The sequence below is a fragment of the Carettochelys insculpta genome, chromosome 4 (genome assembly GCF_033958435.1).
Source record: "Carettochelys insculpta isolate YL-2023 chromosome 4, ASM3395843v1, whole genome shotgun sequence".
NCBI classification, from domain to species: domain Eukaryota; kingdom Metazoa; phylum Chordata; order Testudines; family Carettochelyidae; genus Carettochelys; species Carettochelys insculpta.
The window spans coordinates 84,088,774-84,103,548 of NC_134140.1; the positions used below are offsets into that span (position 1 = coordinate 84,088,774).

General features: G+C 41.9%; 1 protein-coding gene across 2 annotated transcripts in view; it reads right to left on the minus strand.

Moving 5' to 3' along the window:
- DCLK2 (doublecortin like kinase 2) overlaps positions 1 to 14,775 on the minus strand; it is a 151,702-nt gene that overhangs the window by 59,322 nt on the left and 77,605 nt on the right. Inside the window, exons 4-6 of one of the 2 annotated variants that reach the window (XM_074991900.1) lie at positions 14,471 to 14,575; positions 12,622 to 12,672; positions 9,193 to 9,287 (exon numbers count right to left, since the gene is read on the minus strand). In XM_074991900.1, coding sequence (XP_074848001.1) covers positions 9,193 to 9,287; positions 12,622 to 12,672; positions 14,471 to 14,575 — 251 coding nt within the window. The remainder of the gene's footprint in view (positions 1 to 9,192; positions 9,288 to 12,621; positions 12,673 to 14,470; positions 14,576 to 14,775) is intronic. The other variant, XM_074991901.1, reaches the window with a different exon arrangement.

Here is a 14,775-nt window from a genome sequence, read left to right on the forward strand (position 1 = left end):
CTTGTGAGGGTTATCATTGACGTCAGCAGAATGCGTGGTCTAGTTGGTGACCAATTACTAGACATTTTACGACATTTATGACATGTTAACTTTTGGCATATATGGTGTAATAGAATATTGAAATAGATAATGAAATAGAATATTGAAATAGATAATACATAGTATCTCACTTTAGAAGGCTCAGTTATCAAATGCTATGAGGGAGTTTGAGGCTTACAAGAAGTCTTCATTGCTATGGAAGGTGACAAGAAAACAACCATAGGCAAGCAGATATATATGGAAGAATGGTGGTAAGAAGAATCTGTGAAATAACCACTACAGTCTTATTTTAGGTTTTCCACACTTTTTAATAAAATGTAAAGGCTACCCCCTGCTTAAGCTCTAATCATTTTTTTATTTATGGGTCTAAATTGGCCAAAGACTGAGGCTGTGAGCCCAGCCCTTGGATAGCGTAGGTCCAGCTGTAAGGAAGACAAGGAGGAGAGATGGCGAGTCATTCAAGCAATGCAGCCCTTAAGGCCCTGCTCCCCACTGTGAGCTATGATCAACATCCTCCAGGCCAAGGATGTCCCAGGAGCAAATCCATATGTGGCCTACAGAGCAGGCTCTGCCACACGGGGCTCTGTAGTACCTCCAGGACTGTGCTGACCGCTGCGGTTGTCCTCACCCTCCACTGGCTTGATGGGCAAGGGGCTGTCTTGTCACAGAGGTGTCCTCTCACGGCGAACGGGTGGGCCTGTAGCAGCCTAACCCTCCCCAGGGCCCACTCACACACCTGCAACTTGCAGGGCTGCCCGCAAGAGCAAGTGCTGCCTCTCGCCTGCAGGTGTGCCCATGGGTCAGGTGTCACACTCCTTGGTATGTCTGGGATCAGGCTGGCACCCTTGTGGCTAGCCTGCTTCCTGCCATAGCAGGTGCTGGGAGCCTCCAGTGAGCCTGGATGCCACCTATGCCTGTGGCTGTTTGCTGGGTCCGAGTAGTGGAACTACCACTGCACACGACTTCACCTGCTGGGACCACAGCGTGAGGTCTCGCCTACGCTTGCCGAGTGACACTCACAGCACGCCCCATCTGCATCCGCCTCTCCACCTTGGGGTACGCGATGCATGGGGTACTCACTGAAGGGACCCTTGCCCTGCTCGGAGGATGCCTGGGATGTGGCCTGGCTGCCAGAGACCGGGTCCAAGACTAGGATGAGGCTGCTGGCCTCCAAGTCCAGCTCTGGCAGGGGTTCAGGCTTGGATGCCTCCTCCTCCTCTAGGGGGTCCTGCTGTGGTGTGAGGTGGGGAGACTCAATCAGAGTGTTGAGGTTCAGACAAAGGGTGAGGTGTCCTTCCTTCCCGAAGATATTGTGCAACTCCCTGTAGTAGGGGCATAACAGTGGTCCTTCCCCCAAACATTGGGCAGTGTCCTGGGCCCACATATACACCTGCTTCAGCTCTTTTACTTTGGGCCTCACTTGCTTGAGGATGTGGCAGGGGTGACCCTGTTCAGCCAGGGCGGTGGCCATGAGGCCCTAGATTTCAGCATTTTGCTGTGTGGCCTGGGGGTCTTGAAGAGTTTCCTCCTCCGCCCAGAGATCCAGGATGGCCTTGCTCTCAGAGCCAGATCAAAAGGGAACCTGACTCTTGGAGTCCCAGGGAAGGTCCTCAGATTCCTTGGGCTGCTCCTGTGGGGGTCCGGGCGGCGGGGGGGGGTCTCATGCTCCCTCCTGCTCTGCTACGGTGATGACGCTGGCTAGAAAGGTGTGGCTGTGAGGGTGTTTTCACAGCAGCTTGTAGTTCTGCTGCTCACTCTCAGCTTCCTGCCACAGGGCTCCCTGCCACTTTAAGAAGGGCTGGAGGCAGGAACCATAGTACACGGATTGCTGTGGACAACATGTCCACTGGGGCACCCATGTGGCACCCAGAGGCATTTTCTGTCAACAGACAGCCCCCAGGAACGTCCAGACCTGCATTCCGTTGACAGATCTCTCTGAACAGCAGAGTTCCTCTTTGTGGCAAGCAGGGTACGGCTGTCAACAACAGTGCTGCATTCTGGTGGCTTACAGTTGACATAATGCGCTTCACAATCCGAACGCTCCATGGGTGTTGTCGACAAAACAGTGATTTTGTCAGCAAGACCCTGCAATCTAGACATAGCCTACTTGTAAATATCTGAAGACTGCATCTAAAAGGATTCCTCTTACGCAGGCTGTTATTTTTATTTCACAAGGATAACATGATCGACAACTTTATGGAAGTACATATTTTTAAAACCGAACATGTTAACATGATTAAAGGGACACCTCAAAAAAATTTAAACCCTTGAAGAATATAGGATCTGGTAAGGCATATCACTTATGCACATTCTTAAGTTAAAACATGAGACTAGACTAACTGATATCAATGAGGTAAGCACGCATGAAAGTGATTTGCTTAATCAGGACCATAATTCCCTTTGACCTTAGTTTTTCAATGTATTCTGACCAAATAACTAAACACACACGCAGAAATCAGAGCACAATTCTATTTAGTAGCTTAATCCATTTCCCAAAACTATGCCTCAGAGTCAGCCTGTTTATTTACAGAAATTTGCAAAGCAAAGGTGGGTTTTACGGAACTTAATTTCAGAAGAGACACACAAAATATCAGCTGGACACACATTTACTGGATGCACTAATGGCCTAAACCAGTGTGTTACTGTGGCTTTCACCACTTGGATTGTAACAGTTTTAAACATCAGACAGAAAATGAAACATGTTAGATGAATTAACTCTGAGATGAGTTTCAAAAACACTTCACAAATCCTGGGCTATGTCTACACTAGCCCAAATCTTGGAAATGGCCAGGAAAACGGCCAGGCAAATGGCCATTTCAAAGATTACTAATGAGGCACTGAAATGCATATTCAGCATTTAATTAGCATGCCGCCAGCTGCAGCTTTTCAAAATTACGGCTTTTCACTGCCATGCAGCTCATCCAGACTGAGGCCCTTTTCGAAAGGTCCCTGACAACTTTGAAATCCCCTTATTCCTATTTGCTGATAAGAATAAGGAGTTTTTGAAGTTGGCCGGGTCCTTTCGAAAAGGGCTTCTGTTTGGACGAGCCGCACGGCAGCGAAAGGCAGCAATTTCGAAGACCCCGGCCAGCGGCACGCTAATGAGGTGCTGAATATGCATTTCAGCATCACATTGGTAAAATCTTCGAACTGGCCATTTGCATGGCCATTTCGAAGATTTAGGCTAGTGCAGACGTAGCCATAAGGTTAACTACTTTATTCCTCTTCTTTCCCCCTAACTGAATGCTCTTGGCAGATTTGATTAAATTAACCCTTTCAAACTGGGAGACTGTTTGTTTTTTATGCTGTAGCATTCCCTAGTGGCCACAGACATAGCGGATCTGCTAGAGACGAGAAAAAAAACAAGTCTTTTCATAAAATCGTAGATCTGGGTCAATGAAGATGAAAAGTACAGCCCTTCTGATTGGCAGAACTCAGTCATTAGCTTATAGAACAGCAAAGGGAACACGGTCCTTATTAAGTCATCCATCATTATCGAAGACACTATCATGGCTTGTTCGACTGTCAACTTTCTGAATAAATCAGCATATTCATGCTGGGAAGTAAAAAGTCAGCCTCTCCTCAACACACTCACATTATGCACAATGATCTCCCATGCGGTGTCTTTAACTATTACCTTTCATTTCAAAGGGCAAGTTCTCCTGCAGCACTCTTATAGTGCCTTTTAAATTGAATTCCTAGTGATGTTCCAAAAGTTCAGAGGTTTGATTAAAACTCATACTAATATCCAGTAGTGTGTTGTGTCAGGCATTCAATGACTAACCCATCCTCACCAAAGCACAGCATAGCAGTACTTCCTTCAATCAAGAAGCAAATTCACATACTTATTTACCAAAATAGCTTGAGCTCTTGCAATCTTTACACAGGTTAAATTCTTATTGACTTCAGTATAATTCCACAGATTCCAGTGCAAGTGCTGCCCGAACACTGCAGGATGGAGATTTAAAGCACCATCCTGATCCAGTCTGTTAGCTCACTGATCTGAAATTACCATGTCACCAATCCAGCACTGTGGGAAGCAGAGGGAAACCCTGCGGGAGTGAAACACTCTTCATTTTGCTTTGAGAGAAAAGTGGCATGACGACAATGTGATGTAAGAGTCAATGTCTGACCAAGAAGGAAAAATTGCTACTAAAGTCCACATGATTTTCTATTTTCCTGCTCTGATGACTGCAATTATTACTCATACGTTACCCTGGTCTTCAGTATTTATTATCCTGCTTCAATCCTGTGATGAAATATGCTATGCACTGAGAAAACACAAAAGCAGTCCAGTAGCACTTTAAAGGCTAACAAAATAATTTATTAGGTGATGAGCTTTTGTGGGACAGACCCACTTCTTCAGATCATAGCCATACCAGAACAGACTTAATATTTAAAGCACAGAGAACCAAAAATAGCGATCAAGGTTGACAAATCAGGAAAATATTATCAAGGTGAGCAAATCAGAGACCAGAGGGGCAAAAGACGGGTGGGGATGGGGTCAAGAATTAGATAAAGCCAAGTATGCAAAAGAGCCCCATAATGAGCTAGAAAATTCCCAATCGCAGTTCAAACTGCGTGTTAATGTGTCCAATTTGAATATAAAAGAGTTCAGCAGCCTCTCTTTCCAAACTGTTGTGAAAATTCCTCTTCAGTAAAACGCAGACTTTCAGGTCATTAACAGAATGGCCCACTCCATTAAAGTGCTGGCTGACTAGTTTGTGAATCAGGAATGTTTTTATGTCTGTTTTATGCCCATTAATTCTTTGTCTAAGAGAGTTTGAAGTCTGTCCAATATACAAAGCAGCTGGGCATTGTTGGCATGAGAATGTGCCTGTGATTCTGTGAATAACCTGGTTAGGTCCAGTGATGGTATCTCCAGAACACATACGTGGACAAAGTTGGCAATGGGCCTTGTTGCAAGGAAAAGTTCCAGGATTGGTGTTCCTGTGGTACAGACTGTGGTTGTTGGTGAGAATCCTGATAAGGTTGGGAGGTTGTCTGTAGGAGACAACAGGCCTGTCACCTAGGGCATTCTGGAGTGTGGAATCCTGATTAAGGCTAGGTTGTAGGTCTTTAATAATATTTTGCAGTGGTTTGAGTTGGGGGCTGTAGGTAATGATCAGTGGTGTTCTGATGTTGGCTTTTTTTGGCCTACCTTGGAGTAGCTGGTCTCTGGGTATTTGTCTGGCCTTGTGGATTTGTTTTTTTATTTCTCCTGGTTGGTAATTCAGGTTTTTGAATATTTGGTAGAGATCTTGTAGTTTTCAGTCTTTGTCAGTAGGATCAGAGCAAATGCCATTGTACTTAAGGGCTTGACTGTAAACAACAGATCTAGATGTGTGTGCAGGATGGAAGGTAGAAGAGTGTTGGTAAGTACAGCGATCAGTGGGTTTCCGGTAGAGTGTGGTACAGATCAGGCCATCCTTGATGTGTACTGTAGCGTCCAGGAAATGTATTTCTCGTGTGGAGTAGTCGAGGCATAAGTGATGATTTGGACCCATAGTATAGAGACTCTAGAAGAATTCCACAGAGATTTAAACAATCTGCACTCCACCATCAACTTATGCCTCGACTACTCCATGTGAGAGATACATTTCCTGGACACTATAGTACAAATTCTGTTAATGACATGAAAGTCTGCGTTTTACTGGAGAGAAATTTTCACAACAGTTTGGAAAAAGAGAGGCTGCTGAACTCTCTTTTATGTTCAAATTTGACACATTAACACATGGTTTGAACTGGGATGGGAATTTTCTAGCTCATTATGGGGCTCCTTTGCATACTTGGCTTTATCTAATTCTTGAACCCTCTATGCCCGCTTCTGCCCCTCTGCTCTCTGGTTTGCCCAGCTTGATAATATTTTCCTGATCTGTCAACCTTGATTACTATTTTTGGTTCTCTGTGCCTTAAATATTGAGTCTGTTCTGGTATGGCTATGGTCTGAAGAAGTGGGTCTGTCCTGCAAAAGCTCATCACCTAATGAATTATTTTGTTAGTCTTTCAAGTGCTACTGGACTGCTTTTTTGCTTTAATAGTAAATAGACTAGCACGGCTATCTCTCTGTTGCTATGCACTGAATTTGCCATATACTTTACTATGAAGTTGAGAAGATATGGTGTTGAAAAGGCATTGTGTTTGCAGCTGTTGTGCCTACATGATCATTTCAGTAAGTTGAAAATCATCCCTGATTTGTTCTCTTCTTCCACAGAAAAAGACCTCATAATCGTCTCCAATGATTATGCAACACTGGATGCTATCACCAGAATTGTTAACCAGTTTATCAAAGAAATAACAGTTTATTTTCTATATAATATCAATTGCCATTGAAAAGGGACCTGAAATCAGCAGTACAACATTCACACATGATCATAACGTCTATTCTTCAAACTGTGGATTAGAATAAGCATTTGGATCCGTTTTTTAAAAAACTTGGGGGGAAAAAATAAAAAGAAAAGAGTATTAGGAGAACATTGCTCTTTGAAATTCCTATTGCATGAATTTTTGCACGTGCACGCACATATAAAACCACCTGCAATTTCTTATAATACCATCTTAGCTTTGTCTGTTAATAGTCTACATAATAATATACATGCCTACAATGAAATCAGCAGCCAAAACATTAGCTTTTCAAACAAACCTACACTCAGCAAATCATCTTGTGCCAGCCGTGTGATAAATGTTCTGCCATGGTTTTAACATTTGCATTTTCTCTCAGCTGCAATCACTGTCACTTTCTGGACAGAAATTCCTTGTAGCGTTACACAACTACAGGAAGCCAGCCAGTGCTTTTAAGAGCACAGTGCACAACAGAGGACATCACCAGGGCAAAGGCTGTACAGAAGAAGATGCCTCTGTTTTTCATTTTCACAGATGGACAGGTCAAATCAAACAAAAAGCGTCGGACAGAATTCAGGCTGTTACAATATTCCTCTTACTATTTTCATGTAAGTTTTTGACCCTCATGCCTACTTGTTGGATTACTTCCCAAAACAGACATGAATGTTGGGAATGTATCCCAGAAACAAATTTTGTGACAGAAAGTGTTAACTCCTTTTGTCATTGACCCCAAGATGAACCAGCTAACCATGCCCATCTCTCTGGGGTTTACTTCTGAATAGAGGCATACTAATGAGGAAAAATGAAAGGTAGCTACTATTCTGGCAGGTACTTAATTTTTTTTGTCCAATTAATTTGTTTTTGCTATTTTCCACTCTCTGATGGTGCATGCATGGTTTATTTGACATGAAAATCCACTGGTACCAAGTACTGATTGAATTAATAAAACAGAAAATTACTGCAGAAGCTATTTGAATGAAAGTGACTTTCCCCTTGATGAAAAATAGTTTGTTACCATCAGAAATTATCAGTGTGTATTAAAAGCAATCATGATAGTAATAATTTGTAATTCTACATTTGTCTCATTTGCCTCAGTGAAATTACTAATCAGAGTTGTTAAAATGTAGGAACTTCAGGTCCACCAGTATTGGTATTTTATACCATAAGCAACTCCAGGATACAATCCTGGAGGCCAAATTCTAGCTTAAGATGAACAGTTCACATTTTCAAAAGTAAAAACTGCTCTTGAGCTCATACACGTATGTGCATATGCCATTTTTTCCATGACAGAGTGAATAGCAAGAGATGAATGTAAGCGTACATGCAGGAAGAGGAAGTAGGCTAGGAGTTGGTATAGCTTAGCATTATGACCTCAATGCAAGAGAAGCACATCAAAATTATTACCAAGAACCAAGTAATAGGAATATACTATAACCTGTCAAGTCAATTAAAATTCCCTTTTAGCATGCTCATCAGGGAAGCCTGCCAGAGATCAGTGCAATATGCAGTTGAAAAAGACAAAAACTCAAGAATAATTAGTATGCTAAAATCCCTAAGCCTGACTACCACTCTAATTATGATCTATCCTTTCTATGCTCTCTAATTTGAGATAATTATTTCTGATGAAATTGTGCATCCTCTTCACAATAATTATGTTCAACAATGAGAGATGCTACTGAGAATGATCAGGGAGTGAATCCTTCAGTGCACTTGGACAAGAGCTGTAATTTGTGTGTTCGCTAGAAAATGCTTTTTCCAAAAAACAGCAACAAAAGTCTCACATCATTCTAGCCCCCACATATAAGGTAACAGAGCCTAAGCAGGAAGGGAAAGCCATGCTTTCACTGGGGGAGGGTTCTCAGGGTGTAGGCATTGCAGAAGACAGCCAGCTGTAAGGCTGTCCGCAGAGAATTCCCAATAAACCCTAATGTAGGGGTCTGGAAGATTATCCTGGGAGCAAGAGGGGAATATCAAAGGTAAGGTATCAACATGCAGTGTTGCAGCCTATAGAGTAGCCCCGGGAGGTTACAGTAACTTTAGGCTTTTTAAGTTGCATGGAAAGAGAGGGATCCTCTCCAGTCGCTGGGGCTATGTCTAGACTAGAGGGATTTGTCGGCAAAGCCTGAAGTATATTCAGATTCCCAAGGGTGTTCTGTCAACAGTAAGATGACAGAACACAGCACTTTTGTCCACAGCTGGAACCCACTTGCCACGAGAAAGAACACTGCTGTCAACAGAGATCTGTCAAAACACCACCAGCTTGGACGTTGCAGGGGCAGATTTCTGTTGACAGAAGAGGCTTCCTGGACATTGCACAATGCTGTCTGCTGTGCTTCCAGGTGGCCATTTTGCCAGCAGAGCGCAGGCAGTTTGGCTGCTCTCTGTCGACAAAGTGGACTGCTCTTTCAAGCTGCCCTGCGGTCTGGACACATTCAGGCAACAGACGTTTTACCTCAGCACATCTTCTGACACAAACTTCTGCCAACAAATCCCTCTAGTCTAGACATAACCTATGGCAGCTCAGAATGGAGTAAGCACAAACAGGGCTCAAAGCCACCACATCCCACTTCCTGTATGCTCAGGGTTCTGCACTGCTCCTCAGAGATTCAGCCCAGAATCTTATCCCAAATCTCCCATCTTACTTAAATCAATAATTAAACCAGCAAGAATGGATTATGGACTAGAAGTAGGTTTTGTTTTCTTATAGATATGCACATGGTTCTTGAGCAACACCCCCACTTAGTAAGGGGTTGGTTTGTACCCTTATAGTTTCAGTTTCTGCTGCAAAAGACCAAGGTGTCTGATACCTACCTTGAGTCCACGAAAGCTCCCTGGGCTGGTGGGTGAAGAGCTGGAGGACTTGGTAGATTTTGGAGTGGATATCTGGCTGCTGGGTGTTCCATTGACTGTCCAGAGTAATGGAAGCAACCAAGAGGAAGAAAAGAATATTAAATAATAAAAACACAAATGTCTGTTGCAATGTAACGTGCCTCTGAGGTATCATCAGAATTTGTCCACATAAAGACCAAGCAGGCCCCATACCAGCATCTCAGAAAGAATCGTATGGTCCAATACTGTATCCTTTGCTCAATCAAGCTCCCACTGGCTGTACCCTTTGAACATACAAAAGCACTGCGTTTCTATTGCAGGGTTTCATGAGAGCCCATCCACCTGCTCCCAGTGGGAGTTTTGGACACAGAAAGATTGGAGGATTGAGTGTTTAGTTATATCATTTAGTGTGGATATCATATAATAAAATATTCAATTTTGGCAGGCTGTTGAAATTTGGCCTCCCTTTTCCTTTTCCCCATTTGCAAAGCAAGCTTAATTCTTTACAGGTAAACTGCTTTCACTTAAAATGTGTGTGGTTTGGGGACCAAAGTGTACCAGACTCTCAAATGGAACCCTTAATAGGGCATTGTAGGTAGGAAAAACATTTAACACTTCCTCACATGCACTTTATTTTTGAACTTTGAAAGTGTTACTATAAGCTTCAATGAGAATCAGAGGACAGAACAAATTTCCCTTCCCCCATGCCCAATGTCAGGAATTACTCATTTTGACTCCTCTAATTATTCAGGAAATAACAAAATATCAACCATACGCCTATTAATTTGAGGGACAGTTTGATCAGGTCCTATATTTTTTTTCAAACAAATGCTAGTTGGTGTTATTTGTAAGATTGACCAAAGGAGTCTCTATTAAATGTACTGCTTCTGCATCCAATCCTTGTTTGCCTGGAAAAAGGAAAAACTAGTCGGGAAAGCAAAAGAAAGCTTCACTGTGGAGGATGTTTCTCTATTAAGAAAACCTAAAATCTGCCAACAAGACATTTCATTTCCATGGAAACAAGTTACCACCTACACTTTTTCAGAAATGTGTGAAGAATCTCTCTAATGAGCTATGCACTACATTTCATCAGCACCATTGTTTTTTTTGCTGCGAAAATGTCAACCAACTTACAATACTCAAGTTCTCTGGGAACTGAGGAGTCTTCCCACATAGACTATTTTATTTTGTAAATGCTTGAACAGCTGTGAGTTGTGATTACTGTAACTATGCAGCAGCTCCCACAGCCTTAATAAAATGTCCCTCCACAATGTGCATGATGCTAGATTAAAAATTAAGCACCATTTATCTAGGGAATCAGTCTCCTTGAAATCTGATGATCTCCCCAGTTCTATTCATGGCTTTGCTTCTGACTCACTAAGGTGTTGATCCTGCTCTGCTACTATCCATGAAAGTTTTGCCATTGGCTTTAACAAGAGCATCTTATGAACTGGGCCAAATACCTCTGGGGAGATCTTCAAAAGTATCAGAACGGAGCACAAGTTCCACTGAAAGTCCCTTAGGCCTTACAGAATATCTCAGCTCTGTTTCAGACATCCCTTCCATAAAATGAAGATAATAATGCTTCCTTAGCCTCCTAACTTGCATGAGAAGGATGAGGTGTTAGTGATTTTATACTGTACTTCCTGGAAAGTTACATAAGAGTTTCATTTTTAAAATTCTAGCTGTAAAACAAACAAAAAATGTGACCATAAAATAAGGCTTTCTAGAGAACCTTGCCTGGAAGTAATGCTCTCAGAGGAGAAACTCACTTTTATTCATGAACTCATTTTACACAGTTCATAGGAAGCTCACTCTCTTGCGCATACACTTGTACGTTTGGGAGAGTTGTGCCTATGTGATCTCTTTTACACCTAGATTTGTAATCAGATTCCATCTATTTGTCTCTAAACCATTAGGGGCACAACATGATAAACAGTCACTATAACAACTCATCACAGTTTAACATTACCAGAGGCCTAGGCTAAGACACCGTGGTCTCCCTCTGACTTGTTCAACAACTTCATGTTAGGCATGGAAAGGGCCCCTAACCAGATCCATAGCATGGTTTAGCTTTCTATCAGCAATCTGTGAAGTAACACATTTCAGAGCACATTCTCCACCACCTTCCCACTGCTGGTGTTGCTCGGCATGCAGGCCTTCCCATTGCTCTAACCCTTTGCGGAGGAAGCATAGGAGGGGCTGCCCAGAGATTTTGACTAGCTACATTATTGTGTTGGAGACTATATAAGAAGAGACAGACCTGCAGATAGCTCTCAACCATGGTTTCTGCAACCCTTCTGGATAAATGCTGAATGCAACTGTAACTGAAGTGAGGACAGACCCTCTGGGCCCAATTCTGTGAATGGCTGAGCTCCTTCAACTCCCAAGAAGATCTCATGTGGACAGGCTTTAAGGAAAAATAGCAAAGCAGCTACCAACTGAAATGGCAATGCCTTCCTTTGTTCTCTGTAAAAGCCTCAGTCACACTTTGTCTATTTCTAACTTCTCTGTTGCTGCTGATGGTTGCATGCATACACAAAGTTCTTCCTTTCTGTAACAGTTCTCCCACTGGAAGCTCTTTAGGAACAGGGATTGCGTCTTTCTGTAAGCTACATGGCAGCAAGCACATTCTGATTATGATTTATAACACACACACACACACACACACACACTTCCTTTCCCACAGTTCCATCAATGAAATAATCTGCAATGTCACTCTAAATAATACTAATAAGATTTTTAATTATATTTCCTGGGTGGGCCAATTTTGTAATCCATTTGCCAATTAGTAATACATGTCTTACATGGGAAATTGAGGTGGTTGAGGGTTTGGGGTTTTTTTTAGGGCATGGCAGGCATATCCATTTTTCCATATAAATACATTGCCAAATTGTAGACCTGGGACTTAAATAGCTGAGATCCAGAGAGCTGTATTTATTTCTTTTGCTGGACAAAAAGTTGGAAAACATATAGGGGCTGACATGCTCTGGTGTAAGTGAGAAGCAAATCAGGCCCACGTTATTCTGAATTCACCTACTTTTTCAGCAACACTCAACTCCTGCTAATTATGTCTGGTTGTGCTGGTTAAAATTTATCACCGTTTCTCGCACTCTAGAATGACTATATAAATTCATGGTTTGTAAGGCTGCTTCTTTATATGTTGTCAGATTATACTGTGATCAATCTGTTACTGTGTTGCCTGCAGATGTCTGGCAGTTACAAGCGTCACTTGCTCTCTTACCACTTCAGAGACCAACTGAAACAAGTAGAATAAATCCAACATGCTTTTGTTTTCTGGAGCACAAGATATGCACTGGAAACTAACATATTCATGGAAATGGAGAGAAGGTTAAATGAAAAAGGCAAGAGGCACAATGGTGAGATAAAGCCATAATAACAATGGCTCACCTGGGGATTTTGCTGTAGAATAAGCACTGGAGTAGTGGCCACCCCTCTTTACTGCATTCATTCATTCGACACAAAGGAGAAAGACATTAAGGAGAGAAATTATTCAGCATACACACACAGAGGAAGAAGGGTAAAATGCACATGAAACAACCACCCCAAAACTGAAAGGAAAAGAGGGTAAGTATAAGCATAAATACCAGACAGTGTGTAAAAATCCTCAAAGCACTTAAGTGATCAAGGTGCCCCATTTCCAACCATGCTTTCAGAGCCCCGAGTCCCATTAAAATGACATTCAGTAGGACTGAGACTCCCAAGTCACTTTTGAAAACAGGATGTTTGGCACTTTAAGCACTTTTGAAATTTTTACCCTTTATTTTCAAGTGACGGTTTGAGCAGAATGAAGTTTCTTAGACTGAAAACTTTGGAGCAAGGACTGTACAATGACAATACTAATTCCTATATTTTGAACTAAATTCATTGAGGAGTTACAGCCCATATAATTCTAATGAAGTTACTAAGCTTGCATGACGTGTATATCAGTTACGAAATGAGCTTTTTATGTATTGATGTTTCATCTTATGACTAGTGTTATTCTCTGAAACTAAAAGATATCCTAACTTTACTTGTGACACAGAAGAGTCAAAATGAAAAAGAAAAAAAAAATCACTCTAGGAAGGCAGTAATTATTGATTTGAGAACAGTAATAAAACATTCTGGTTATGACAATGTAGCAGCTGAAAGTATAGCTACAATCAGAACATGACTTTTTTTTATATTCAATGGCTCACTTTGAGAGCGTGTGACTTGTCAAAGCTGAGAAAAAACCATATGAGTTTTGCTGTATTTTGGAGTGAGGGTGAGAGAAAACCACAACTTGCTAAGTAAAAAGCAATTTTTTTTTCAGTTTTCTCTTTTTCAAGTCAAAATACGCAAGGCTTGGAACACGTGCTATTCAGTCACACTAGCAGCAGACGAAGCAACAATTTGGGCATTACTGTAGAATGACAGGACGTATGAGAAAAGATGTTTACACAATTTCAGAGAAGTTCACAGGGTGCCTTACAACAGCTTAAAAAAAAAGGAAATTGTTACATTTTGACAGTATTTAATATGTGAAAAAGGAAGCACCTTAAATCCAAAACACTGCAGTGACATTTTAGTGTAACGACTGAAGATAACCCTCAGTTAATGAGGGTCTTCAAGCAAATTCAAGCTTGTGTTAAAAATATATGCTTAAATACAGTAAAGCCTTGAGTTACATGGGGGTTGCGTTCCTGCATCTCCCACGTATCTGAAATTGTCACTCATGTCAGGGTGGGGTGTGTGGAACCAGGCTGCCGCTTGGTTGTGCTGGTCAGCTTCCTGGCTGCTTCCCACCACCTTCCCCCAGAAGCATGGCTGTCAGCCTGATGGGTGCCACTGGAGAAAGCAGGGAGAAGGGGCTCTTTGCCTGCCTAGCTGCCTGCAGCCGCAGGCAGCTAGGCAGGCTGACAGCCACAGAGCAGCTTTATGTTGTACTTAACTCATGTCAAAGTGAGTTAAGTGCAATTTGAAGCCACGTATTTTGAGGATTTACTGTAGACAATTAATTGTAACATTCACAAATTCAAATCTTTTAGGGTTGTAATGGAAAAAGAATCTCTTTGTATGGTGCAGTATAAATGTATTTCATGCCATCAATTAGTACATAAAATCTATGTGGCATACGATGGTATTTTATGTTCTTCCTTATGAGATAAAGTGATGTTTCCAACTCAGCTTCATAACAAGATGATAATTTTTTCAGTCCATTCAACAAATCACATGCTTTATATGGTCTAAAGCATTGGCCCTTTCCCTACAATTGTACCTGAAGCAGGTGACTTGCTTCGACGTGAGGGTCCTGGGCTTTTGGATCCAGAGTACCTTAATGTACCAGGTGAACGGGAATAAGTTGTCTTCATAACACGACATTCTGGATGGAGTTAAGAAAATATGTAAGTATACCAATTCAATTCTAAACATCATCATCATGACAGAGGTTTATTGCCCAGAAGACAAACCTTGACATTTCCCAAATATTTCTGCTGAATTAATTAAAAGACAAATCCAAGAACCTTAACTCATATACCACATAAATTCTGGTTTGACCTGGTCAAATGCTTAAATATTCTG